This window comes from Cotesia glomerata, linkage group LG1 (assembly GCF_020080835.1).
Source record: "Cotesia glomerata isolate CgM1 linkage group LG1, MPM_Cglom_v2.3, whole genome shotgun sequence".
Lineage (NCBI taxonomy): Eukaryota > Metazoa > Arthropoda > Insecta > Hymenoptera > Braconidae > Cotesia > Cotesia glomerata.
Window position 1 is genome coordinate 6,151,444 of NC_058158.1, and position 26,796 is coordinate 6,178,239.

General features: G+C 29.7%; 3 protein-coding genes across 5 annotated transcripts; 2 read left to right on the top strand and 1 right to left on the bottom strand.

The window, feature by feature from the left end:
* Nucleotides 1-3,211: 3,211 nt before the first annotated feature.
* Nucleotides 3,212-20,150, bottom strand: LOC123262269. 3 transcript variants are annotated; one of them, XM_044724454.1, is made up of 4 exons: nucleotides 19,509-20,150; nucleotides 4,472-4,740; nucleotides 3,789-3,929; nucleotides 3,212-3,708 (listed from the first exon to the last, which is right to left on the bottom strand). In XM_044724454.1, exons 2-4 carry the CDS (start codon nucleotides 4,676-4,678, stop codon nucleotides 3,268-3,270), a joined length of 789 nt encoding a protein of 262 aa, XP_044580389.1. In that variant the 5' UTR covers nucleotides 4,679-4,740; nucleotides 19,509-20,150; the 3' UTR covers nucleotides 3,212-3,267. The 3 variants fall into 3 exon arrangements, with proteins under 3 accessions (XP_044580389.1, XP_044580397.1, XP_044580405.1); XM_044724462.1 differs by lacking the exon at nucleotides 19,509-20,150 and adding an exon at nucleotides 19,301-19,419; XM_044724470.1 differs by lacking the exon at nucleotides 19,509-20,150 and adding an exon at nucleotides 15,335-15,433.
* On the top strand, nucleotides 15,584-17,477 carry LOC123262229 (caspase-1-like). The gene is made up of 4 exons (XM_044724384.1): nucleotides 15,584-15,939; nucleotides 16,008-16,228; nucleotides 16,730-17,035; nucleotides 17,090-17,477. The coding sequence occupies exons 1-4, from the start codon at nucleotides 15,821-15,823 to the stop codon at nucleotides 17,335-17,337; spliced, it is 894 nt and encodes a 297-aa protein (XP_044580319.1). The 5' UTR covers nucleotides 15,584-15,820; the 3' UTR covers nucleotides 17,338-17,477.
* Nucleotides 19,865-25,663, top strand: LOC123262182 (prosaposin). The gene is made up of 14 exons (XM_044724316.1): nucleotides 19,865-19,930; nucleotides 20,020-20,085; nucleotides 21,305-21,413; nucleotides 21,834-22,197; nucleotides 22,347-22,652; nucleotides 22,723-22,911; nucleotides 23,002-23,118; nucleotides 23,193-23,471; nucleotides 23,550-23,687; nucleotides 23,783-23,950; nucleotides 24,027-24,246; nucleotides 24,330-24,647; nucleotides 25,005-25,144; nucleotides 25,233-25,663. Exons 2-14 carry the CDS (start codon nucleotides 20,046-20,048, stop codon nucleotides 25,407-25,409), a joined length of 2,565 nt encoding a protein of 854 aa, XP_044580251.1. The 5' UTR covers nucleotides 19,865-19,930; nucleotides 20,020-20,045; the 3' UTR covers nucleotides 25,410-25,663.
* The last annotated feature ends 1,133 nt before the right edge of the window (nucleotides 25,664-26,796 follow it).

The window sequence follows — 26,796 nt, forward strand, 5'->3', positions numbered from 1 at the left end:
ATCGTAATGCAGACTATACCTTTTTCTACAGTAGGAAAATATGCGGAAAAAAGTTGAGGATAACCAGGGTATTGAAACACGCAACGCAACCAATCACTCGCTCCCTTACACACCCAAAGCCGTTTCTATTTATTTTCGGAATATAGACAGCTATCTTTGTAAAGCCCTCAAAACAGAAGTGAATCTACTCAATCGTATTTCTTATTTATATTTATATTTATATTTTTTTGTGTCACTATTCTACTATATAAATAATAAAAATTTATGAAGAGATTAGAAAAAAAAAAAAAAAAACGAAAATATAATGTTACTTTAATAAAAAATTTATTTAATTTTTTTTAAGGTAAATTACTAATCATTGATAGTCTGTTTAATTTCAATAATTTTTTCATTTTATTTTTACTAATTTTTTTTTTCAAGTGAAAATTTTTTTAAAAAATGAACTAAATTAACATTCCAATAAAAAATGTAAATAAATAAATTTAAAAAGTAATTACAAAATAGTTTTGGTATTAACACCACTTTTAATTGGAGTAAACACAGTAACAATAATCTCAAAGCTTAGGATTTAAAAAAAAAAAAAAGTTTGAACCGAGAAAAAAAAATAACGACTCGCTATTATCCCACACAAGATCCAATTGGCTTATTTTATTTAATCGGCTCCCAGCGCAGAGGCAGTGAGAAAGGAAACAAAGTATAAGTGTAAGTAGAAGTATCCTCTCTCTTAAATGACTAAAAAGTAAAAAATAAAATTATCTCGCAGTATAAATTTTATTATTAAGGGCAAAGTTGGTGTGGAGTGAAGTACAGAGTTGAGTGAAAGTGAAAAAGCTCGGACGATTTTATAAAGGTTTTGTTTCGAGGTGTATGTGTGTGGGTGATGGTTTTCTGGGCGCCAATGCTTGCGGCGAAAGTATCATCAAGATAGGGTAGTAAAAAGTAAATTAAATGAGAATTAAATACAAATAAAACCGCTCGGCCAAGTAATTGGCTAGCTCACTTCTTACTTTACCCTCGCGTCGTTTTTCTCGGTCGATCCAAGCGAATAAGAACCCACCACCGCCTCCAACATTGGCAACCAGCTACCACCACTTTCAGACCGACAAACACTTGCTCACTCTCCCATAAAAAAGATATCAATCCCTCTCTTTTCTTAAATCTATATACCTATTTACCCGCTGGAAAATACGATCAGTCTTGTCATCCAATGCTCAAACACTTGTATAAATTCTTTCTGAGAATATTCTATTTGTTCAATTATTTTTGTATGTACTTACTTTTTGAATTTTCATGAATATATAGTTTTTAAAATAATAAAATTTTTAATAAAATTTACCTTCAACTTTATAAAATCCCGTGAAAAAATTTTGTGATGACCCGAACTATGTTCATACATAGTTTTTGTTACATCCTGATATCTATTCATGTAAAAATGGCCGTAACAGAATATTTTTTTCAGGATATTCAAACAACAAAAATGATCTTGTGATATTTTAAGAAATTTCCGATACAAATAATTCTTTAAAAAAATTAATTTATGATTTAAGTATTTGAAATTCTAAGAAGCAAAATTCGTGGAAGAAACATCTGTATATTAATAATGTAAAGCAATAAAAATAACAAAATTTGAATATCAATATAGGCAACTATAAAGTGACATGAAGAGATCCCTTGACGCTGTAAAAAGATGATTGTTAAGGGGATAAAGGTGACTATAGGATAAGTCTGGTTGGAGATGCAGAAGGGCACACACGAGTAGTCGTCGTGGTGTCAAAAGGGGTTGAAAAAAGTCGGGAACGAAGATTCGCGACCCGGGAGAAGACAGGGTTCAGGGTTCTGCAATCATGCCTGGATTAAGGCTGTATGTATGAGGATAAAATGAGGCCGGAAAATAAGAATTTTCCGAGTTTTGAGGGTGCAGATACACCTATGTATGGCTGTGTGTGCGTATACGTACTGATATGGAGAAGCTAAGTTGTAGCAGAAGCAATCGAGCTGAGAGAAAAAGTGAGGGGGTCAAAAACCCAAGACGTACGTACGCGTTACTGGGGTGAGATATTTTAGGGTAAATGATATTCCATAAGCGAGCATATGTGCTTGTGACTGGTTTTGTTATTAGGATATACATATAAATATGTCCCAGTCCCCGTCCCTATCTCTATCGACGTATATATGTTGTTATACTGTAACTATGTCTATGTACATAGATGTGAATTTTCCACCCTTATTCACCCCGGGATGCTACTTTATTACAAACATGGATTACGATGGTAATGGGAATAATCTTTCTGCGGTCCACTGACTCATGTGGAAGAGGGAAAAAATTTCAAATCACTTTTATTATTTTTAAATTATAAATCATTATTATTGAATTATCCGTAATTCTTCTAAGTAATCCATGAATAAGTTTAATTTAATTTTAAAACATTTTTCTGATTTTGTCTAGACTTGAAATTTGACTGAAATATTTTGTTTGAATTAATTAAATATTATAATAATTAACTCTCAAGTAGTAAGAATAAAAATTTTCGTACTCTACTATCAAAGAATTATTCTATGAAAAATAATTTGAATATTAGTAAGGCTAGTTTGATTTCTAGAAATAAATTTATAAATTTATTGTCCATTACAATTCAAGTTTTTAATCAAAAATGTAGGTCCATTATAATCGTAATTTTATTACAAATCCGATATTCATTTTCTCACGGCATAAATAAAGATGAAATTAATATTTATACAAAATAATTCAAAAATAGATCAGTATAGTTGATTAGTAATGATTCATACATTTGGATGCATTAAACATTTGATTTCTAGATCCAAGTCATCACTGACAGTTTGACGTACAGGCAACTCCCCTGATAGGAATCCCCGATGGCATTTGATACAATCTTCCCAAGCCAATTCGTCAACATAAATAGATAACAGAATGCTATATAACACAGTATAAAATAATAATATGATACACGTTGCTACAACGCAATAGAGTATTATATCTTTTGATGTCAACACTCACTCGTGCATCTATTACGATCTAGATAATTCAATTGCTCACGTCGGATTACTGACAGATTACTCTAGGGTATTAAAACCTATTACATCATTAGATATGTACTGTTAATAATTATTTATCAACACGAAGCGCTTAAAAACAAATGTGAGTTTATTTAAAGAGTTAGTTGTAAAAACTATGATTATAAATAAATAAATAAATTACTAAAAAAATAAAAATAGAACGATTAATAATTTTAGGTTTTAACCAGATTCTTATATGCTGTAAAATGTTCCATCGGCTTTACGACTGTAGCCAGGATTTGTTAAATCCGTGTGAGGACCCTCGATCGCCAGCTTGAGACTGCTCGGATGAATCCTCTCGATTGCTCGCATTTGCGCGGCATAAGTGACACGTCTCTGGTTTTTATCGAGAATATCATCTGACGACTGTGAATATTCCTTAGATTCAACAGCCATGGATTTTTTATTGGAAAATGCTGCTTGGGATTTCTTCCCACTCGGGGCGGAATGGTACTTATCGCTTGGCGAGACGGCTCGTGAATTTATTTTGCTCTGTATTCGTCTATTAGATCGGGTATTTACTGTTATTTTTGGCACTGGCATCGCTGTAGCCGTCGCAACATTCATCCTCATTGACTTCGGCGCTTCTTTTGACTTTATTGGTCTCGCTTTTGTTGGTTCCATCGAGGATGGCTAAACAACAAATACATGCATGGCAATTTTATAAATTTATGACAAAATATTATGATTAAATAATTATAATTAATCTTTACAGTGAGTTCATTACGCAACTGACGCCACGATTGAAGATTCAATGTTTCGGGCTGCATGAACACGTACATTTTTGGTACCATGAAGTCTTCATTGTGAATGTATATTGATGACAACGCGTAATCTAATGCATCACATGGTTCCTTAAAATACATAGTACTTGTAAGAATATTTATTATTGTTTATTATAATTATTAGTTATCGAAATTAAAAATTTTGATAACAATCGTGGAATTTATCCATATTTCATATTGTTTAATAAATAATTAAATAAATTTTTATGGATGTATATAAGATTTGATTAAAACACAAATTTTGAAAAATAATTAAAATAATCATAAACTTATTTAATAGAAACGTTATGAAAAATGTTTTATTATTTCAATAAAAAAGCAAAATATAAACTTTCATGAAAGTAATTATAGCTTGATAATAAAAATGTAAAAATACACTAAGTTCTTTTATTAAATTAAAACAAAATGATTAAAATGAACAATTTGAAGTAAATAATTGCAATAAAAATTCAACACTTGAATCAGTTATTTTTAAAAACGCATCATGCAAAAATTTTATTCATTGCGAATTTTAAGTTATAAAATAGAATTATTGTAGTATTACTTAAACAACATAAAAAACAAACTGAAAAAAAAAAAAAATATTTCCAAAAAATAACAATTATAGTTACATTTGGTCGAATAATTCTTTGATCCCGTCGAATACTATTGAGAGTATGATGAGAAAAGAGCCGTTCAGCAACATCAACTTTAGTCGGCCAGGTTCTGTCATTCGCAGAGACATTTTTCCCCAAAGCTGGCCCACGAGCGACCCAAAAACCTTCACTCGAGATATCTGGCACTGGATAAGGATTTCTTTTGTGTGTTCTCGGAGCCATCGTTTACTCTTGAATATTCAACTCTGTGATTAACGAGTGAGTGATGATTTGCTCAGCACAGTCTGAAAAGGTGAAACTTGAATTTTATGGACACTCAATAAAAATAACTCCCGAGGTCGACGTGATAATAATAATTATTGCTTGTCAACAATGTCACTTTATGCACGTATGACGCAGTTGAGTTATAGATATAAAAATTAATAAATATATACATACAAAGATATAGATAGGTGTACATAAATGTAAGTTTTTTTGTTATTTTGTTTCCTGGTATCTTGTGTAAAGAAATACGACATCTTAATCGTAAAAACCCACACCTAATGAAAGAGATTTACGACTAATTGTTTAGTCAAGTCTTTCAAGACATTGTTTTATTTGTTTGCTCTAAATTATCACGGCCTCGGTGTTTTTCTCTCTCGCTCCCTATTTTTTTTCTTAAAAATTATCAGAAATAACAGACGAAACGACGATAAAAATAATTTAAATTATTTTTGATGATAAATGACAATTAATTACAGCTTTTAAAAACCAATTTTTTTAAAATAATTAATTATAACACAGCCGCATTAATTTAAGGCAATTTAATTGGAGAGCACAGATATATATCGTGTTGTAAACGCTTGTAGCATAATTAACACATTTACCGACAAACTATAATGGGACTGAGTATAACCGGCTAACCGTAATGAGATGACCGCACTCGTAAATCAAGAGTCGACATCCGGCTTTAACCCGTGTCCTCTACAACCCATGAAAATTCTAATCTTCACCATATTATGGTACTATCACTATCATATATCCCATAACGTTTTACTACTACAAGTATACGAGCTAGTATTCATATACCTACACGATACTTGGCTCTACTCTATACTAATAATAACCAATCTAGTGTACTGTGTAAACTTTACATAACAGACAACTATAAACATAATTTGATATTATTTATCTCGCCGAGAGGTCTACAGAGTTGAAACTGTCGAATAAAAATCACGAATTTTTTTTTTAACGCAGCAAGTTTGATTTTAAGACAAAAAAAGAAACTGAGCTTTGAGAACGCTAGTTTTACAAGAAATTTTTTTTGGTTCAAGAATTTTCCGCCTTGGTAATGAAACTCTACAGAATGTTATTAAGATTAGGTTCGTAGTTTAAAAAAAAAAGACAACTTTGAATTTGAAAAACATGCGTACGTACAATCACAGAAATGGTGATACCAATTTAACAGGGAGGTCATGTAATGTTTTGCAAAAGCCCATCGTAGTTGACGATCCACATAGATATTAAAGCCACAGTAATTTATGTTAGCACGGGCGTGCATAATGCTGTTTATACAGAGCGACATGGTCACGTGCCGGCGTGTGTCAGCGGGTGACCACCCTTCCAGTATTCACCGATGTGATTGCATGACATTAGTTCACGTAAGTCTCGGATCTCTCTCATTCGATTGCTCTTATAGTTTCGTCTCTATCGCAGTTCATGTGGGCATTTTTAACACCCAGAATTCAAACATCACTTCTACACTCACACCCCCGATCCACACTGCGTGGGATCTTCATTGCCTCTACCTTCAGCAATTTGATTCGTTTTATCGGATTACGTGTGTAAGTAGTTCTAATACCATTTATTTTTGGTAAATTATTTTTATTGTTAAAATAATTTTTATTGATAAAAGCTAATTATAGATTTTCGCTATGATATTACTTATATTAACCAAAACTAAATAGTTCCTACCAACGATCTAAGAGAAACCGAATTAGGCTGAAATATTGCTCATTTTAAGATATTGCTCATCAACTAATCACAAAATACATGAAGAAACCTAAAAAAGTCATCAATTTTTGTTATCAATTTGATTCAAAAGTTCAACGAGTATGAGAGTTAGGTGAACTTTGATAGCGAGCCCAGTTAAAGCTCCCAGATAAATCATTCTGAGGCAACAATTAAGTCACTAGTTTACAATAAATATCAAAATATTAATTTTTCAAAAGATTAAAAACTTTTTTCTTATGATTTAATTCATACACTGATAAATATTAACTTTATTTATCATAACTTCTTCGTTATGAATTAAGCAAAAAAATTTCAATCAAACAAAATTTTTTCAATCCAAGAAAAATTTCTTGTTTTGAAAGCTGCTTGAATTAAAATAAAGAAATTCATCAAAATAATGATCTTAGTTCAAGATTTTTTTCCTTAAATAAAATTAATTTTTTATCAGTACATATATAAATACAACAAAATTGTACAAAAGACGATTTAAATACAATAAATAATAAATTTAAGGATAAATTTTCCGTGTCATTGGCTGTGCTCATAGGAACGTCATATATATCCATCCACAAACCTGTCTCGCTTTTTTATTCTCATATTCCGTCACTCTCTTCTACACTGTCAACCCGTGTAACTGTCTATCCTGCTTTCCGTGACATTTTCGTAGAACAGCAGCACTAGCACCAGACCAGCAGCAGCAGGAGAAATAGAAACAGAAGAAGAGGCAGAGCATCACATCAGAGAACCCCACGTAGAAGAGATGACACGCGTAATCGCGTAATCGTGGCGCGTGCTGGAGTTTGAATCAGGGGAGCTTTACGTTCGTCTACACACGGAGTATACTAGGAGCACGTGGTGCGACGCTGCACGCCCTAAATCAACAGAGATCCTCGATCTCTCGCTCGCGTCAGTTGATCCCGCGTACAGACTCTTCTCTACTACGTACTCCGTATCCGATGCTGATGCATCTGTTATATCGATAAATTTATATACTAGTCTTCTTGCTCACAGATTACGCTATAAATTTTAAACAAATAAACCAATTACCATAACTTTATAAATGTATCTCTTCACAAACTTTGATCCAAGTTTTGATAGCCAAAAAAATTCTTAATCAAAATATGAAATGAATATTAAATTATAATCAAATGAATATGTAATTTTTATATTTTTTGTATCATCATTGAAGCTTAAGTATGGACATTTAAATATTCAATCAGTTCAAAATCAATCAAACATAATAATTAATAATTAATTTGATTAAGTTAAAAAATAATTTGTTAATTAAATAAAAATTTGAAAACACTGATAGAAGGATTTATTTGTATTAAATAATATTTTTTAATATGTAACAAATTATTTATTAGAGACCATTTTTTAATATTAAATAAATATTTCTTAGTATTTAAAATGATTTGTTTGTATTTAATAAATCTGATATTCATTTATTAAATATTAATAAATCTTTTTAAATACTAAGAAATATTTGTTAAGGCCTAACAAATGGCTTCTAATAAATGATTTGTTAAATATTAACAAATCTTTTTAACTATAAACAAATCCTTCTATCAGTGAACAAATGAAACAATATTCTAATGAATACTAAACACTACATTCTATTTATTGATTTAATTGCATATATCTGGATACGATCACAATGAAATAATAACGTTTTACCCGAGAAAATCAGAAAGTTAAAGTCGGTACATAGAAGCCAGATCTTTAAATTAAATCCTCTTACCCTGAGCGAACAGAAAACAGAACAGATGAGAAACAAAATTGAGAAAGTGTACAGTTGGAATCATTAAAAGTTGAAGTGATTTCGATTGCCGGATAAGCATTCGGAGAATCCCAAGCACTCGAATGTGAGAAGTAAAGCGGCGACCTAGCTCGCTCAAGGATAAACCCTCACTTTTAGTCTAATCCCATAATATCCTCAACCTGGTATCGCTGTCGGAATTGCGCATTCAAATGGACATCAGTGTTCTATTCCCAGCAGCACACACCGACGCATATTATACGGTAGTCCTGCTCTATGCTCTTCCTCTGCTCGCTTACGCTGGGAATAAACGAGACAGAGAAATTGGTTCAATTGCACGGTACCATAAACCAGTTAGAGGTCACCGACAGAATTATATGTACATATATTAAGGTACAATACCGGGGGGACGAATGGATGATATTGCCAATATTTGGTTTGATTCTCTCGCGTTCGTGGCTGGTGGGCGTACATACTCACACAGTAGGCTCTGGACGCGTGCTCAAGCTCCTGTACATTAGACAGCCTGCGTATTAGCATTTGAATGCACGGACCCGTCGCTCGACCTTTGTTACACCAGCCCTCATTCGACTGACCACAAATGTCTACGTTCGCACCCTCGACACTTATTTGCCCTTCGACCTATCCATCAAATAATCTACTACTTTTTTTTTCTTCTTACAATATTCCCAAGTTTCTGTTTGCGCTCCTATAATCGTTTTTTCATTTCTAGTATTTATACGAATTTTTTTTTATTTTTGTACAAACATAAAAAAATTTTGTCAGGCTGATGATTTATTTTGCTAAACTTATGACCCTCTTATCTGGTTGAAAAAGAGTATGATATTTTTTTTCAGTTTGTTGACTTGTTAAAAAAAACTTTTGTTGATTTTCTACACAGAGTGATGCTGCTATTTTGGTTTTTATTGCATTGAATGACTAAAAGTGAAGATATAGTATTTTTCGATGAAATTCAAGTATGAAAAGAAAGATTATTGGACTATGTGATAAATAGCGCTAATGCTACAGAGTTAAAAATGTTTTTCCATGTCTATAAATTTAGTTTGGCCTTTAAATAAATGACAAAAAAGTTTGCTATTGTGTGACTGCAGTATAAATGGAGGAAACAGAGAGAGGTAGAGGGAGAAAAATTATTATTTGAGTAAACAATGAAAAAGTCAAAATGGTAAAATGGTTTTACATGATTTAACGAATTTTATTTGGATATAAATATTATTCTATTGTAGCAGTATACGTAGAAATGGTCTTTTGTGCGGTCAGGACAATAGAGAAGATGGAAAATATTGGCACAGCTTTGGCTTCAAATGTCCAAACATACCACATCACGTGACTATGACTTTTACTTTATTTATTTCCAATATTTTGACACTTATATACTTAATACGATAATTTTTTGTATTTATATTAATAAAGTTATTAAAAATCAAACAATGAAATCATGAAAAAAAAATTTTTAGAATTTATAGCAAACTAAATTTTAATTTTACTCAGATCTCTTTATTTTGCGAAAAAATAAAACATCTCAGCTTTGATATTTGAAGAAAATTAAGAATTTTTTTTGGTCAATGGCTTTTGCTTTAGAACTTAAACCAGTAAATGCGACAGGTGGTCCGTGAAATCACTGCACAAGTTACTCCATACTTTATTCACCCTCGCACGATGTGGCTCATTAAGAAATTAAGTGTATAATAATAGGGGTTTGGGTGTTACAACTTAACATCCCTGAAATTATTTCTTCACGCTCCACTCATCCACTCAGAAACACCCAATATATGTCTTCAAAAATATAAAATATAATTAATATTCGTAGCACAGAGTGCAATATCATTAAAATTCGTAAGATTGTGGGGCGCAGTAGCTTGAAACAGAAGCAGAGCATAGAGCGTACCATCAGAAAAATCCTTTGAAACGAGTAGCAGTAGAGTGTAGAAGCAGCACTAGTGTAGACGTATATACAACGCTGGTATATTTTAACATTTCACGTTTGTTTCCATTTAAATGGTAATCAAGTCCCACAATATAATTGTATTCGCGCGAACGTAAGCCGGGTCTCGACGTGGCGCCTATATCTACTTCACTATTGTTCGCATTGTTCTCTCTGCAGGCTTCAAGCGCTAACAATACGCCACCCTTTTCAAAAACTTGTATATATTTATAACTATACTGTTGATAGTGGATGCTGAAGTTTATTAACATTCACGTCACTTTCAAACGATTTTACTCTGATTTGAATATTTTACACTTTTTTAATCAAATCAATGATTTTATTTTGTTTCAAATGTTATTAAAATAATATTTATCAGGAAAAAAATCAAATATTCAAGCTTAATTCACACCCAGCAAAGCGAAATAAAAAAATTAACTTAAATCATTAAATAAAAATCTAATTTTTTAACTTCTAGGATAAAAAATAGAACTAATTTTTAAAAATAAACAAATACAAAATTTATTAATTATTTTAGTTCATAAAGTATCCGGTGAAATACGGATTAAAATTTTATTTGAAGATAAAGGAAATAAAAATGAATTGATCTGGAATCAGTATTATTGGAGTATAGTAGAACCGATAGCCGCAGAGAACGCCAGCGAGTTGGGAGTTGGGAGCTTAAGCCCTTTCGGTTCAGAAAGCGCATTGTTAAACATAGCACGGTGACCCAAGCTGAAATATACAGGATTGTGGCCTGGGGTGCGGTGAGAGAGATCGCTAAAGGGTGACATAGCTTGCCGGGTTGACGCTCGTTATACGTTCTGCTCGTTCGCTCTGTCTCTCATTTACTCTTCACCCCATGCACATTCAAGCACACACAGACACACATACTCATCCATTTATCTCCTTTTAATTTCCCCGTTTTCTTTCTCTCTCATGCATATTCATCAGACGCTAATTAATCATCGCGATGAGCCCACAGATGCTCTCCTGTCTTCCTATTCCAATGTAATAACTTAAACTTACACACAATTCCTTGTACTACAAAAATTAACAAAAACAAACTTTTATATTCTTCTTCCAAAAACTACTCGTCTTTCCAAGAAAAATTAAAGACTGAATTTATTGAACCGCTTACACCGTAAAAAACGTTTTCCCCCAAATAATAAAATAAAAGTCAGATGTGGATGTGTATTTTAAAATTAACATTCACGCGCAATCAATCTACAATAGAATAATACGACATAACGTTATGTAATCCTATTTATTACCAAGGTTCACCGTGATAGTCATAGTCATAGTCTTCTACAATACAACTGAACATCGCACAGTAACACGCGCACTTGCTCCTCGCCCTTTCATCATCATTCTATTCGGGTTCACGCAGACGGGACGCGTATAATTAGGTATCGTTTATTTTACACCCAGTCCTCTGCTCTCTACTCGTTTTAGGGCTGCTCGGTACAACTACGATCCATACTATTATGTAAGGTATATGACTAGAGTCGAGTACGACGAGGGGTTGAGCTGATGCATATGAACGCTCATACATACACTAAATGCACCGTAGGGTTTCCCTTGACGTTTATTTCTCTACAGTACACTCTAATACACACACAATCCTCATACTAAAATATATTGGCGGTATAGTCGCTCATAGAATGGTTCATTGGTAATGTCATGCGATCATCGGTTCCCTGTTGTCCATTGATATTACATAATGTTCATCGGGGTGCCAGATATACTTCCTCTCCCTTTTATTTTTTGCACTACAAATAAAACACCCTTTTTGCGGGCGCTAAATGTATTCTAAGTTCTAATCTTTTGTTTATTAAAAATATTCTGTAAAAGTTAAAAATTTTAGAGTGTTTGGTAGAATTGTTCTTTTTAAAACGAGATCCAAGGAACAAAAGAATAAATTTACATGAAAAAATTCTGAGATTTGATCGATAAAATATGTGAATAGTTGATATAAATATGGTGAATTTTATTTTTTTTTTTGAATATATACGAATCCGATTTACGAAAAAAAAGCTATGGGACATTACCGGTGATAGGGACAGATGCGGGGGGTCCAGTGACATTATATGTTCAACCCTCCGTCAACACAGTAGGTGTCGGCGAGCCATCTAAATATCCCCAAAGGGACTCTAACAGTTTTTTTTGTCACATACGTTTCTGTATACAGATATACATTTATATGTAATGTGTGTTCGCATCTTCATAACTTGACTTTGAGATGGGTAATCGTTAAACGGATTACTTTTACAATTTTAAATCCCATTTACATTTTTTTTTATTTTATTCTACACGAGAGATATTTTTAACTAATAATAAAAATGTCGTAGTCATATTTTCTAACAAATATATTTTTATTTATTATTTTCTACTTCGAGTTTTAAAAAAAATTATTAAACAAAAGATTTAACAAAGAATAATTGATAAATAAAACAAGTAAAGTCGACTTTTGTGAAACTTCAAAAATTTTCAATTAAATATAAAATGTACACAAAAAAAATTATTTTTATTAAAACGAAAAATTCTTGAATCAAAAAAATCATTTTGAAGAAATTAATTATCTTGAATCAAGCAGAAAAGTTATTGAATTGATAAATTTTTGGCTGAAGTAAATTATACTTGATTCAAGAATTTTTTTTCTTGAATCAGAATAAAAAAATTTTTCAGAATGATTTTCTTGGTTCAAGAATTTTTTCTTAAATCAAGTTAATTTTTTTTCAATATATATTTAAAGTTATAAAAAAAATAACATCAAGGGTGGAAAAAAAATGTTTATCCTGAAAGCGATTTATAAAAAACTATTCAATGCATGGTAGTATTGACAAAGTGTACACAAAAAATAATGAATGATTGCTCAGCGATAGCAATAGCTCATCAGGTAGACAATAACGCTGTTGTCGTTTATGTGTTTTGACTGCGAGCTATCAAACGGCAGCACCAGCCAGATTGGGAGCTGACAAATGAGCAGGCCAGTGGGACGAGATGCTGCAGAGAAGACATATGGCCCCATAAAAAAGAGATACAAAAGAGCGAAAGCGAAAAAACGGGGGTAGGTATATAACTATCATCCCGTCGAACTCGATCCAATATTAATGGAGACCAAACACCGCACATTCACTGTATGTACCAGTACAGCAATGACTCTACACCGTCGCGTTTGTTATGTCCCCAGAGTTTGTACACACATCGGTTATTACTCGCCATAATGTCTCGATGCGATACTATAGTATGGATAACATAATGTGTGTACACTCCCCTTTTGCACAATAGAATGATCTATGACGAAGGAGGATCATAGATCGTTGAGAAGCATCTTACAGCCTCTTTCTCTTCTCTGCTCTTGTTCCCGACCACTATTAGACCTATAAGTAATGTATCCTTCTATATACAACGTCCTACTATCTTTCTTTCTTAATCCTCTTGCGCGTTTACCTTCATTCCATAACCACCTACAGTACCTATATATTTATTTAGACTCTAATGGGTATGTATATTTGTATGTATTCTTGTAGTTTAATACTTTAGTCATTTTTATTTGCCCTCTCAAATAAAAATAAGCGATAAAAATAAGCCGAGTTGTGAGTAAGACAACCTACTGGAAATATTAACTAGCCTAAGTATCTAGCCCATCTGCCTCGGTGTGTCAACTAAACAGACCATTTTTTTTATTCCATTTTTTATCCCGGTAAATTTATTCCCATCATCAGTCATAAGTCATAATATCACTTTAATTTTGAAGATTTATGAAAGAAATTTATTTTTTTTAATAATTTGCGAATTTACAAAAAAATTTTTTGTTTGTTTTTTTTTTTAATAATCAATTTATAAGGTTAATATTTAAGTAACTATACTGATTCAAAAATAGCTGTTAATTAAAATTATTTTTAAAAGTTAAAATAAATATGCGATAGAAAATCAACGTCATAAAAAAATATTTATCTAAATGAATTTTTATTCCTGATACAATACTGTCACAAACATTGACACTACTTGAATATGACGAAAGGCCCACGTGACAACGGGTTAAATTGGATTTCATCACCCTTGGATAAGCGGATCGGTGGCGCGTGACTGTAAGGGCATCGAGAGGGTGAATGGGTGAATTTTTAGAAAGGCATCAACATCAGCAGCACCAATAACTCAACCAAGAGTGATCCAGCAGCAAAGTCCAAGGGAGACAGACAGAAAACTAGACAGTCTCAATTGGGATCAAAGACATCTCGGATATATGGTTGCAAGTGCTTTGACGTATTAACTAGGAATTGATGTAGACAGTTACGAGCAATTCCGCACCTTGCAAGCTTTGATCCAGTTTACCTGAGGGAGCTGCGCTCCAACATTTCCCAATCACCGACCAATGTCAAAGGGGATTTACTCTCATACATGTACGTATCTGTGTTCTCCTCCGTATGTGTCTTATTAATTATTTACTTCAAGTTTTTATTGCCAAGTCTCTTCTATTGTGTACTAGTTTATAAATAAATTATCATAATTACCATAAATTATCATAATATGGTAAACTATTATCTTCTCTACGAACTGATTAGCAAATTTTTTAATGTATGCTTATCAGCTTTTATTTTTTTTTTTAAATCTAACAAACAAAAAGTAAAAGACGATTATATTTTTTCTTCTACATAAAAAAAAAATTGAATAAGGTGAAAAGACAATCAATTATTTATTCCTCAAATTACTAGTGAAATTTTTTAATTTGAATGACGTATATATTCTTTGAATTTAAATATCGAATTATTTTTAATAATGATTGTTGAAACTTAAATTTTAAAATACTGGCACCAAGTTCAAGAACATGACGATGTTTGAAAAAAAATATTTTCACAGTGTTAAAACTTGCTAGCTTACATAAAATATATTACAAATTTTTATTGGCACATATTTGATTTTAAAATTAATAATTATGAAGTAAACTTTCAATGTATTTAATATAGTCCATTGTTAATTAATTTTTTTCTGAAGATATATTTTTATAAAATTAAGTTAGAGCTCTTACGTGATTTATAAAAAAATTTCCATCTGTATTTTAAATTGATTCTGTTAAATAAAACTAAAAATTCCTTTTAAAGAAATATACTGGCGGATGTTTTCTACAATCTGTACTTGAAAAAAAAAAAAAAAAAAAAAAAACTAGATAATTTATTACCTGAGTTATCAAACAACACGACAATAAACTGGAGCAATTAGTTGAAAAAAACTGTTTACTTAAATCTATTACATAATGTTAATTTATGTTGAAATTATTAAATGGTAACTAAGGAAAATTTAAAGTTAGGTCAATAAATGTGGGAGTCAGAGCAAATATCTTACAATTCCATCTGTATGTTGAATTTGAAGTTGGGATTCAGAAATGATTACTGGCACTCAATAAAGATAATATTCTTCTCGGTAAAAAGAAGAAATTTATCCACTTGCTGAGCTTCCTTTATAACCGACGAGTAGTACAAACTACCAGTCACCGAAAACAACGACAGAGAGCAGATTGAAACGGATCTATAGATCTTCCCGCCAAATTGGCTCTGGTGATCTGACATTTTAGAAAAAATCGATCAACTTTCAAGATAAATCAATACAAAAGTAGTTACCTGACAAGAATTAGATTATTAAGTATTTCATATTAATTTTTTTAATCATGGGTGACTTTCAATTCAACGAGTTAAAAAGTTTAATTGAGAATGAGTTAGATAGCGATAAAAAGTGGAATAAAGCCACAGATAAGAATAATTATCAAGACGATGGAGGTTACAAGCGGTAATATGTTTTATTATTTATGATAATTTTATTAAATATCGAATATTGATACACCAATCTTTATACAGGGAAATAGTTACTCACTATGAGATGGACAAAACCAAACACAACTATGCTGTGATATTAAACCATGAGATTTATGACGAAACATTTGTGGAACCTTCATCTAAGCGAGAGGGTACCAATGTTGATTGCAAAAATTTAATAGATACCTTGGAATTCTTGTCATTTGAAGTTGATGAATTTTCAAATTTGACTTATAGTCAAATTGTTCAGAGACTCAGAAAAGGTAAGTTTTGTTTCTGTTGGCGAACTTTAAATAAAAATCTAAATTTACGAATTAAATTACCATCAAAATAAAAAAATACAATGGAAGAGATTTTATTAATAGCTAATTGAATTATAATTGCCGACTGATCCAATCACTCTATGTAGAAATAAAGTTTCCTTTTATTTTCTTTCCGTATACTATGGTTACTCTTCAATTAAATTTATAAAAATATCTTTTACTGTAATAATTTATTCGATTTATATCTCATGATAATAATTAGCTCGCAAGTTATCTAACTGCACATTATTGAAAAAATTCAAACGAATAATTCACTATTTCCGTAATTGTTTAAAAAATTTGATAAAGTTTTATCAAGTCTAATACTCAAAATTGTATGAATCTGTTCACTATTTAATTAGTAATTTTAATAAAAAAAAATTCTTTGACCATTTCTGCAATTTGCAGTATAATTAAAAAGAAATTATAAAAAAGCGTGTTAAAATAAAAATATTTATTCAGTTGCAGATATGGATCACACTCAACATAATTGTCTACTTATCGTCGTAATGACTCACGGAGATCTCGGTATACTTTATGCTTACGACACAATGTATTATGCCCACAACATTTGGTCTTTCTTTACCCCAGAAAAGTGTCCGTCACTTGCGGGTAAACCGAGATTATTTTTCATGCAAGCTTGTCAAGGTAAACTCTTAGACGATGGCAGTATTTTGAGTGAACAAACTGTGACTGACGGATCGTCATTTAACTTCAACTCGCTGATAACCGATGAGGACTTTTTAGTCTTCTATGCATCTGTTGCAGGTAAACACTAGTCTGTCAATTGCTCGGTGATGATTGTAGTTAACTTTTTTTTAGATCATCGTTCATTTCGTAATGAACAACAAGGGTCATGGTTCATACAAACTCTTTGTCGTCAGATGCGAGAAAGAGCTATCAAAGAAGATATTTTAACTGTTCTTACGTATGTTATACAACATGTTGCCTTAGATTTTATCTCCAGAGCACCAGAAAAACCCTTGATACATGAAAAAAAACAAACACCATGCATCATATCGAGACTAACCAAATTACTTCAATTTTATCCAAAAAACGAATCTGATTAGCTTGTGATAATTCATATTATAAATTTTTGATGAAATTATTATTATAAATTTACGGAGAAAAATATTTATTCTGATTTCCATTAGTCATGCATTCCGTAAAATAATAAACTATTATCATTATTATTACTTAATTATTTTTTAGCCAAATTTACTTAATTTTACTCAAATTTTACTCAAAAAAAAAACTTTAAAGTTGTGAAATTTGTTTTTGGAGTTTAAAAAAAATTTTATAGAACAAATTTTGAAGAGTTGAGTACATAGAATTATTATTAAACAAAGTATTAGGTGATATTCGTTACTTTTTTATGTATATTCTTTTTGTTTTTAAGTATTTATTCAACAATTGTCATTCGTCAATTAATTATTTAATTAAATAATTAGTAATGGTGCAATATTATATACTTTATTAAAATTAAATTATCAATATTTAAGAACAAAATACTTAATTATTATTATATGTTCAAAATAATTGCCAATTATTTTAATCTGTTATTTTTGTTATGTATTCGATGCCATAATTGAGGCTAAATAAATACCAATGACAAAAAAAAACCCGAGTTTTTCTATAAATTCATACATACATTCTTTCCTCTGAAAGAAAGTGATTTTAAAATGCATGAATCCATGGAGGAAATAAGTAAATATTTATAATTTATACGATAAAAGAAAAAAAAATCGAGTGAAAACATAACATGTTGATACATGTGACTAATAATTGATAAACACGATGTATTTTATTCACATCCGATAATTTGTATTATAATATATTAACATAAACAAGACTGTAATGTATAATATATAATATAATAATTAAATGAGGGCATATTCCTTTTTATTTATCTTTAGACAGATTCAATTACGTCTTTTGTTTTGAATTTTGTCCTCGTTATGACTCTACTATTTATTAAAATAACACTTTTATTAATATTATTTTAGAAAAATTAAAAATAAAAATAAATCAAAGCTGAAGAAAAAATTTTTAATAAAAGTAAAAAAATTTACAAAATTATATTTAGAAATTGTCAATTTTTGTTCTATTTACTCGCAGATTATTTTTGAAAATAAAAAAACACATCTCTTGTTTTATTTTACCGACTAAAAATAAATGAGTTGAACTTGACAACAATCTTTAAATTAAAAATAGATTTATAAAAAAAAAAATAAGAAGTGTGCAATTATCGTTAAAAATGGTAAATAAACTAGTTGTCGAGTCTTTACTATACTTAATAAATATGATTATATATTATTAACTTAAAACAGTCATTACCCGAAGATTTTCATATCTTTACATCTAATTTGAAAAATAAAATCCAGGCAAGAATTTTTAATGAGCGTCCAGTTTAGTGTATAAAAATATGAATTATTTACAATTTAATTGAACCTTTCACTTTGTGATGTTATAATTAATCTTATGCTCAAGATTAACAATTAACACAATAAATATAACCAAGTACTTTATATAAAGAGAAATCTTTTTATTTTTCTCCCGTATAAATAATAGAAGTATTTGAAGCATGACAATTTTTTCGAACAAAAATAATCAAACAAAATTATCAAATTAACAATTAAATCTAAAAATTAATAATATAATTAAATAAAATACCAACATTCATAACTTTCTCTTCATTAACAAACTATTTAAATAATTCGCTTTAGATATGAATATTCTAGAACGGTAACGACAGTTTAGCATAAATCTGTCGTTTATTTATAATGATGATAATAATAATAACAATACATAAATAAATTATTCGCTGAAATTTAGCATTAGCTAATCTGCGGTCATGAGCAATCTCTCTTTATATTTTTCTAGTAAAAAGAATAATTACTATTTATACTGACAGAAAAAAAAACAATTCCCTGCTCATGTCGTAATAGTATCATTTATGCTAAGTACTGAATATGTGCATAAATACTAAGCAAAAAAATTCAATTACAAATTACAACACAATCAAATACTCACCAATAAAATTGTTTTACGCGCGCTTACTAGAGGGCAGCTAAAGCGCAGCAACTTCACGTCATAATTTTAAATGCCATTTAAAGATTTTGTATTTTAAAGTTATTTAAAAAATTATTTCCAATAAAAATTTTCTTCATTACCTATTGAATTAATTTTTATGATTTATGATTAATAAAATTTTCAACGGAATGAAAAAATAAATATGTACCTAGTAGTCGTTGGATAACTTCCGATTGGTTAGTAATCACCAGCTGTCATTTAATGTACTTACACACGTACGTATTTAAGATTGTAAATGTGTTGATGAATGCATGAGCAACGAATACACTTGAATACGAGGTATTTATATGCACATGACAGTGTAAATTTCTTCGTACGTGTGAGTATGAACAAACTATACAATTACAAACGTAAAAGTCTCTTGACGACTGCCAGTCACTGTAGAAGAGCATTTACAATCACGACACGAGAGATAATACTCAAAAATATTTAAATAAGTATTCATTTATTTATTACCGTTAAATTTTTGTGGAACATACTATATATATATATATATATATATATATATATATATATAAATATATATATAAACGTCATCGAAGTCATTGTATACAACAGAAGCCAAACAATGTTTGTATTGCACGAATTACGTCTTAATTCTAAAATTAATTTATTATTATTGTATTTACTAATTTTGATTTTTATTTTCTTTTAATTAGTGCGCACAGACGGATTAAAGTTTAAGATGAAGAGAATATTGTTCGCACTTGCTGCGATTTTGGCTGGTGAGTATTTGTCTTTCATTTATTTACTTTATTTGTTTATCTGGTGAGATGTTTTCTTTGTTACTGAAGAAATTTTCTTTGTTATTATTTTTATATAAATAAATTTTTACTTGGGTTTATTTAAACAAATATTGTTTCGTTCTTTTGTTTACGAGTGTAGTGATAATTATTTATAAATAGATTTAATTGTTATTAATTTTATTATTATACTACTATTTATCAGAAGAAATGAAAAAAATCTGAGGATGTTTGGTATTTAAGGAGTTTAAGGAATTTTTTAATTTGACGTCTGGATTAGTCATGAAAAGAATTAAATTATGTACATGTTGGGTTTGTTCTGGTGAAGTTGGATGACTAATTCCAACAAAGTACCGAGAGTCAAGTTGAGTTTTATTTTATTTTTATTTATGTATTCAATACGAGTTAATGTATGGTATTTTATCGCGACATATCAACACCTAAGACGGAACTAACTATTGAATGTCAAATATTTCCCATTAAAAAATATAATATTGAATTGAAATAAATAAACATACTTGTTTTATCAGTTAGCTTGATACTTAATAAGTTAAATTAATTATTTGACACGTTTTTAATATTTATCTATCGAATTTATCTTTTATATGATAATATATGATAAAATTTTGTATTGATAACTTTTTTTTAACAAGTAAATTTGACAAAAATTTAAGCTTTGAATTTTAATTTATACGACTGTTAGATGCAGCAAATTATTCATGAGATAGTAGAGCGGAAGTATAAATTTTATATCAATCATGATTAAATTGTCTGGACCTTGTCCTCTCGTGTCTACCTATATATGTGGATGAAATAACAAAGAAAATTAATAATCTGTTACATACTTAGGAAGATATCAGCTTCTATTGTTTTTTTTTATTTTGTTAATTTTATTTTTATTGCCCAGTAAATTTATTTAATTTTAATGAATTTAAAAAAAAAATTTTATAGTTAAAATGTTCGATAAAAAAATTAAATAAAATATTTATAGAGATAATTGTTGATTTAATCATGTAGGTATTGTGTTAGTAATGATGCAAAAAATCAATAGAGTTGCATTAGCATAAGGCAATTACGGCAATAATTGCAGAAAGCTTTTAACAAATATTTTCACTGTTTTTTTTCTATAAAGATATAAAATTAATATTATAAATTAAAATAGTAAACAATTAGTATTTACTAAAATAATTTTTCATTTCAGTTTCAGCAGCTTACGTCGTTCAAGTAGCTCCAGAACATGAGAAACATTATCATTTACTTGGAGAAGAATTTTGTACATGGGGTCCAGGATTCTGGTGTAAAAATATAACGTATGTAAAATTATATTTTTGTATTTTAATTAGAGTATAATTAAAGTTACAGGTATTTAGTACAAATCAATTAAACTGTAATTAATAAAATATTGATATGCAGCGTTTTGTTTTTATTATTGAAAATTTACTGAGTAATTAAATAAAATAACAAAATAAATGTAAAAATAGATGTAATTAATTTAATGTACTTATGTCAAAAATACATAAAGTAATATTTATTAATAAAGTACTTAAGAAAGTTTTGATAAACAAAAAAACACGATGGATATTAATGATTATCTAGTTAGTGTTTATAAATACTAAATACTTGTAATTTAAACTTTATTATTTCGATTATTTGGTCGTAAATATTATGTTAAAACTTGAATTATTTTGTATTTAAATAAATTGATTAATGTAAAAAATTTTTGAATGTAGAAATGCAGCTAAATGTGGATCAACAAAGCACTGTATTGAGAAACAATGGAAAGATATGAAAGTACCCGAGGATCGTGACAGCGTCTGTCAGATTTGTAAGGACATGGTCCAGGAAGCGAGAGATCAACTGGAGAGTAACCAGACTCAAGAAGATCTGAAAGCTGTTTTTGAAGGCAGCTGTAAATTGATGATTGTCAAACCAATTATCGAGGAATGCAACAAACTGGTCGATCAATTTATTCCAGAACTGGTTGAGACTCTCGCCTCTCAAATGGATCCATCAGTCGTCTGCTCAGTTTCTGGATTATGTAATTCAGCAAGAATCGATCAGCTTCTGCTTGAAAATGAACAAACTCTCAAGAAGGTACGTCAATAAATTTTATTTCAACATTGTTTTCTATTTTAGTTATTTTACGCGTTACTAAATTTGATTTCGTGACGCAGTTATTTTTTTTAATATTTTATGAAATGCTAGATAAAGTCTAATAAACTAATTTATTGAAATGTTTGAAGGCTTATAAAAAAATAATTCCATTGAAAAATGATGAAATCAAACCCGACGAGTGCTCTAAGTGTTTCACAATAGCAACACACATGGAAGATAAATTGAAGAAAACATCGAAAGATCAATTTGTTGACAGACTACTAGAGGTTTGCGGACATATGGGTTCATTCTCAGATGCTTGCTCATCAATTGTTCTAGTTCACTACAGAGTATTGTACGACCAACTTCAGAATAAATTCAATGCTAAAAGTATCTGCCATTTATCTGGCCAGTGTTCAAGCGTTTTTCACCAACACGAGGATGAAAGTGACCAGGTTTGTTTTGTATCATAGAAATTTTTTTTTATAATTTTTTTAATTGTTTATAAATTTAATTTATTTACAGACTCCCAAGGTCGAAATCCGTCCTCTGTCAAGTGTAGGAATAGTTGATATTGGTGATGATTTGCCTTGTAAATTATGTCAACAACTAGTTGGTCATCTGAAAGATTTACTTGTTGCTAATACAACAGAAACTGAATTCAAGCAAGTGCTTGAAGGTTTTTGCAAGCAAACTAAATCATTCAAAGATGAGGTATGTAATTATTTAATTATTAAAAAAAATAAATACTTTCAATGATTTAATTATTATTTTTTTCAAATAACTAACTCAATATTCTTTCAGTGTGTATCAATTGTCGACCAATACTATCCCGAAATTTACCAATACCTTGTCAATGGATTGGACAGTAATGCAGTTTGTGAAATGGCCGGAATTTGCCCAGCTCCTGGCCGAAAATTGGTACTAAATTGAACATATTTTTCTTAAAAAAAATAAATATTAATGTACTCTTTTTTTTTTTTTTTTTTCAATAGGATGGTCCAATAATGCCACTCTTGCCGACTGAATCAGCTTCAGTAGCAATCGAAATTGCCAAGGAAAGAAAAACTAAGAAAGCTCACAACTTGGGCGAAAACGGAGCGGGAATAAAAAAAACTGAAGCTGACGAGATGCAGCTTCCAACTGATTTATTAACTACTTCACTCCATATATTGGGTATGCCGAACATGGATGTAAATGGACAAAAGACCTGTGCATTATGTGAATTTGTACTTCGTGAATTGCAACAAGAAATTACTGAGACATCAACAGAAGTAATTGTTCTTTTCCAAATAATTTGATTAATTAATTAATTGATTATTAAAGTAATTAACAAACTGATTTAATTGTAGGCTGAAATTGAAGAAGCAGTCAACAGTAAAGTTTGTGATAAAATGCCTGATGTTATTGGTCACATGTGTCACGAATTTGTACAAACATATGGTAATGCAGTAATTGCTATGTTTGTCCAAAAAATTGACCCAACATTGGTAATTATTTTTTTTAACTTCATTTCTATAAATCTTACAAATAAAAACGAGTTAGTTAATTTTCATTAATATTTAAATCAATTCTTCGGTTGAAGGTTTGCCCGTTGATGCACTTGTGCCCAACACAAGAAGCAATAAAGGAATGGGAACAAATCCCAGAAGAACATATGATCAAGAGTGAAGTCGAGGACAAACCAAGCTGTCCATTGTGTCTTTTGGCTGTTAATCAGCTCTATAATGTTATCAAGAGCAACAAAACTGAAGTAATTTATATATAGATTATCATTAAATATATTTTTTTAACTAGTTACTAATTATTTGCATTAATTTTATTTACAGGAAAATATAATAAGTGAACTAGATAGATTGTGCTTACATTTACCACAAGATCTGTCGAAACAATGCGTTGACTTGGTTAAAATTTACAGCAAAGAGCTTATTGATATGCTTTTGGCAGACATGACACCACAAGAAGTTTGTGTTGCGTTGAAATTGTGTGACCCACAGAAAAATGTCGGCCCGACAAGCAATTACCCAATGGATAAAGACGGCGAAATTAGTAAGACTTTATTAATATTGACTTAGTTGTTTATTAGTGATGATTTATAAATTTTATAAATATAATTTTGAATTTTTTTACAGTCAGCAATGAAATCCCATACTTCCCTCTTCAAACATCAAAACCGTTTTTCTCTGAGAAAGAAACTACCAAGTGCGTAATTTGCGAAACAATTATGGAGTATTTAGAAAAAGCAATGAGCAAAAAATCAACTAGAGATGAAATTGAAAAGTTAGTTCATGAAGTCTGCGAATATTTACCGAAGTCAGCGGCTAAACAGTGTGATAACTTTGTCAATGAATACGCGGATTTAGTTATTACACTTTTGTCTCAAGAAGTTAGTCCCCGTGAGATCTGTACTCTTGTCAATGCATGTGAAGACAAAGTTCAGCAAATAATGGGTAATTAAACCATTTAATTTTTTTTTTTGATAAATATTTTTTTAGTAAGTGGCTTATTTTTGAATCTCAATATTTTTATAAGTTGAAATTATTTTTTTCTTAATAATCAAACTCGTCGAACAAATTTTTATATTATTAAGATTAAAGAGCAGTGAAACTAGTAAGTTTGAATCTTAATTATATTGTAAGTAATAATGTGCACTGTTTAATGTAACAAATATACAATAAAAATATCAATGATTTATTTTACTGCAAATTATTTTGTTTGCATGTCATATCAAAAAATAATGGATTAAAAAAGTAAATTAACACTAACTAGCTTTGGAAGATAAACTAATTCTAAAAAAATGATTACAGAATCAGTATCTGAGTGTGCATTGTGTCAAGCGATCCTTTCATCGGTTGATAATTTACTAACAAATCCTAAGGTTGACGATAGAATTGAAGAAGTAATTAATTCTGCATGTGATTACATACCGCCGGGCAAACACGATAAGGTATGCTTTGATTTTTTATTTTAATTTTCATTTCTTTTATAATTTCATTATCATTACTAATCCTGATTTTTAACTATTTTAACAATAGTGTGTGATGCTGCTTGAAGTTTACGAGCAGAGTATTATAAACTTGTTAAAAATGAATGTCGACACTAAAAAGATCTGCACAAAAATGTCTCTATGTTCTTCAACAGACATGTTTGCAATGTCTCACGTTGATTTTCGCAAAAACAGACTTCAACTTCGCAATTTGAATGTTAAGTAAATTACTTAGTGGACAGCTTCCTTTACTATGGCTGTTATTACTTTTTCGTATCACTTAAGACTTTTAAATAAAGTAACATTTAAAAAAAAATTATATTGTTTATTATCATCAAATGATTATTTATAAGATCTATTATTATGATATTATGATTAATATTACTGTACTGTTAAGTGCTTAAGATTTGTGAATTCGCTAAGTAAATGTGAATGTTATGTAAAAATTTTTGGTAATGAATAAATGGATTGTAACAATTATAAGGCTTTTCAATTAATATTCCCAGTTTTTAGTAGTAGTAAAATATATAATTGAAATATTTATATATCAACAAACCTCAGTGAAAAAATAATATGCAGAAGGGTCAATCCAAATGTCAGCTAGCCAAGATCACTTAACTGCTATTTTTCTACCGTAAAATGCCAGATGATTGGATTCAGCAACATCGAAAGCTGGATTTTTTAAAGTAACAGATGTATTTTCTTTCATCTTGCTTGATGGACATAAAATACTTTGTTTCACAAATTAATTACATTATTATCACTTATTAATCACAAATTAGTATAAAACTGAAATTAGCAGAGATCTAAAAATTAATTTGAATTTTCATAACAAATTAATTAGTATAAAAAATATATTTTTAGAATTAATTTAATTGTTAAATAAAATTAAAATTTGTACAAATGACAGCTAACTTTACTGTTATAATTTCTATATAAGAAATTTTTTTGCTAAATTTTTTAAATTATAATTTAATTGTTATAAAAATCTAAAAAATTAGTACTTTGCTAACTAATCTGGTAATTTTAAATATGAAAAATAGTTTAGCACACTATTAATTTGAATTAAAGTCAAAATTCACTCAAAAAAGTTATTATTTATACGAAAAATATCCTGATAAATTCACAGCGGGAATATGAGAGTCACAATTATATCTATTTATTGAACTTATTATTACCGTTAAATATGAAACTTATTCATCACTCAACTACAATTAGATGAAAAAATTGAATAAAACTAAAACTTATTTAATTATTTTTAGCAATATAAACTTATTAAAAGTAAAATTTATAATTGTGAGATCCAATATTTTTTGACGTGCGCGTTATACTGAAGAACAAGAACTAACCGCCGTTATGGCGGGATGGCGTCCGGCTTAAACTAACGGTGAGCTTCGTCGGTACTGCAACCGTCTGCCGAGTAACTGTGAACTATTCTCCCACTCCTTTACTTATTCAAAGAACATTTGAAAATATTGAAGATATAACTTACTATTTTTTTGTTAAAAATATTTTTTAAAATTTCAATTAATTAAATAATAATAATAGAAAAAAAATATAAAATTATTAAAACTTTTCTATTTAATACTCTACCTTAATCAAAGTCGCCAATT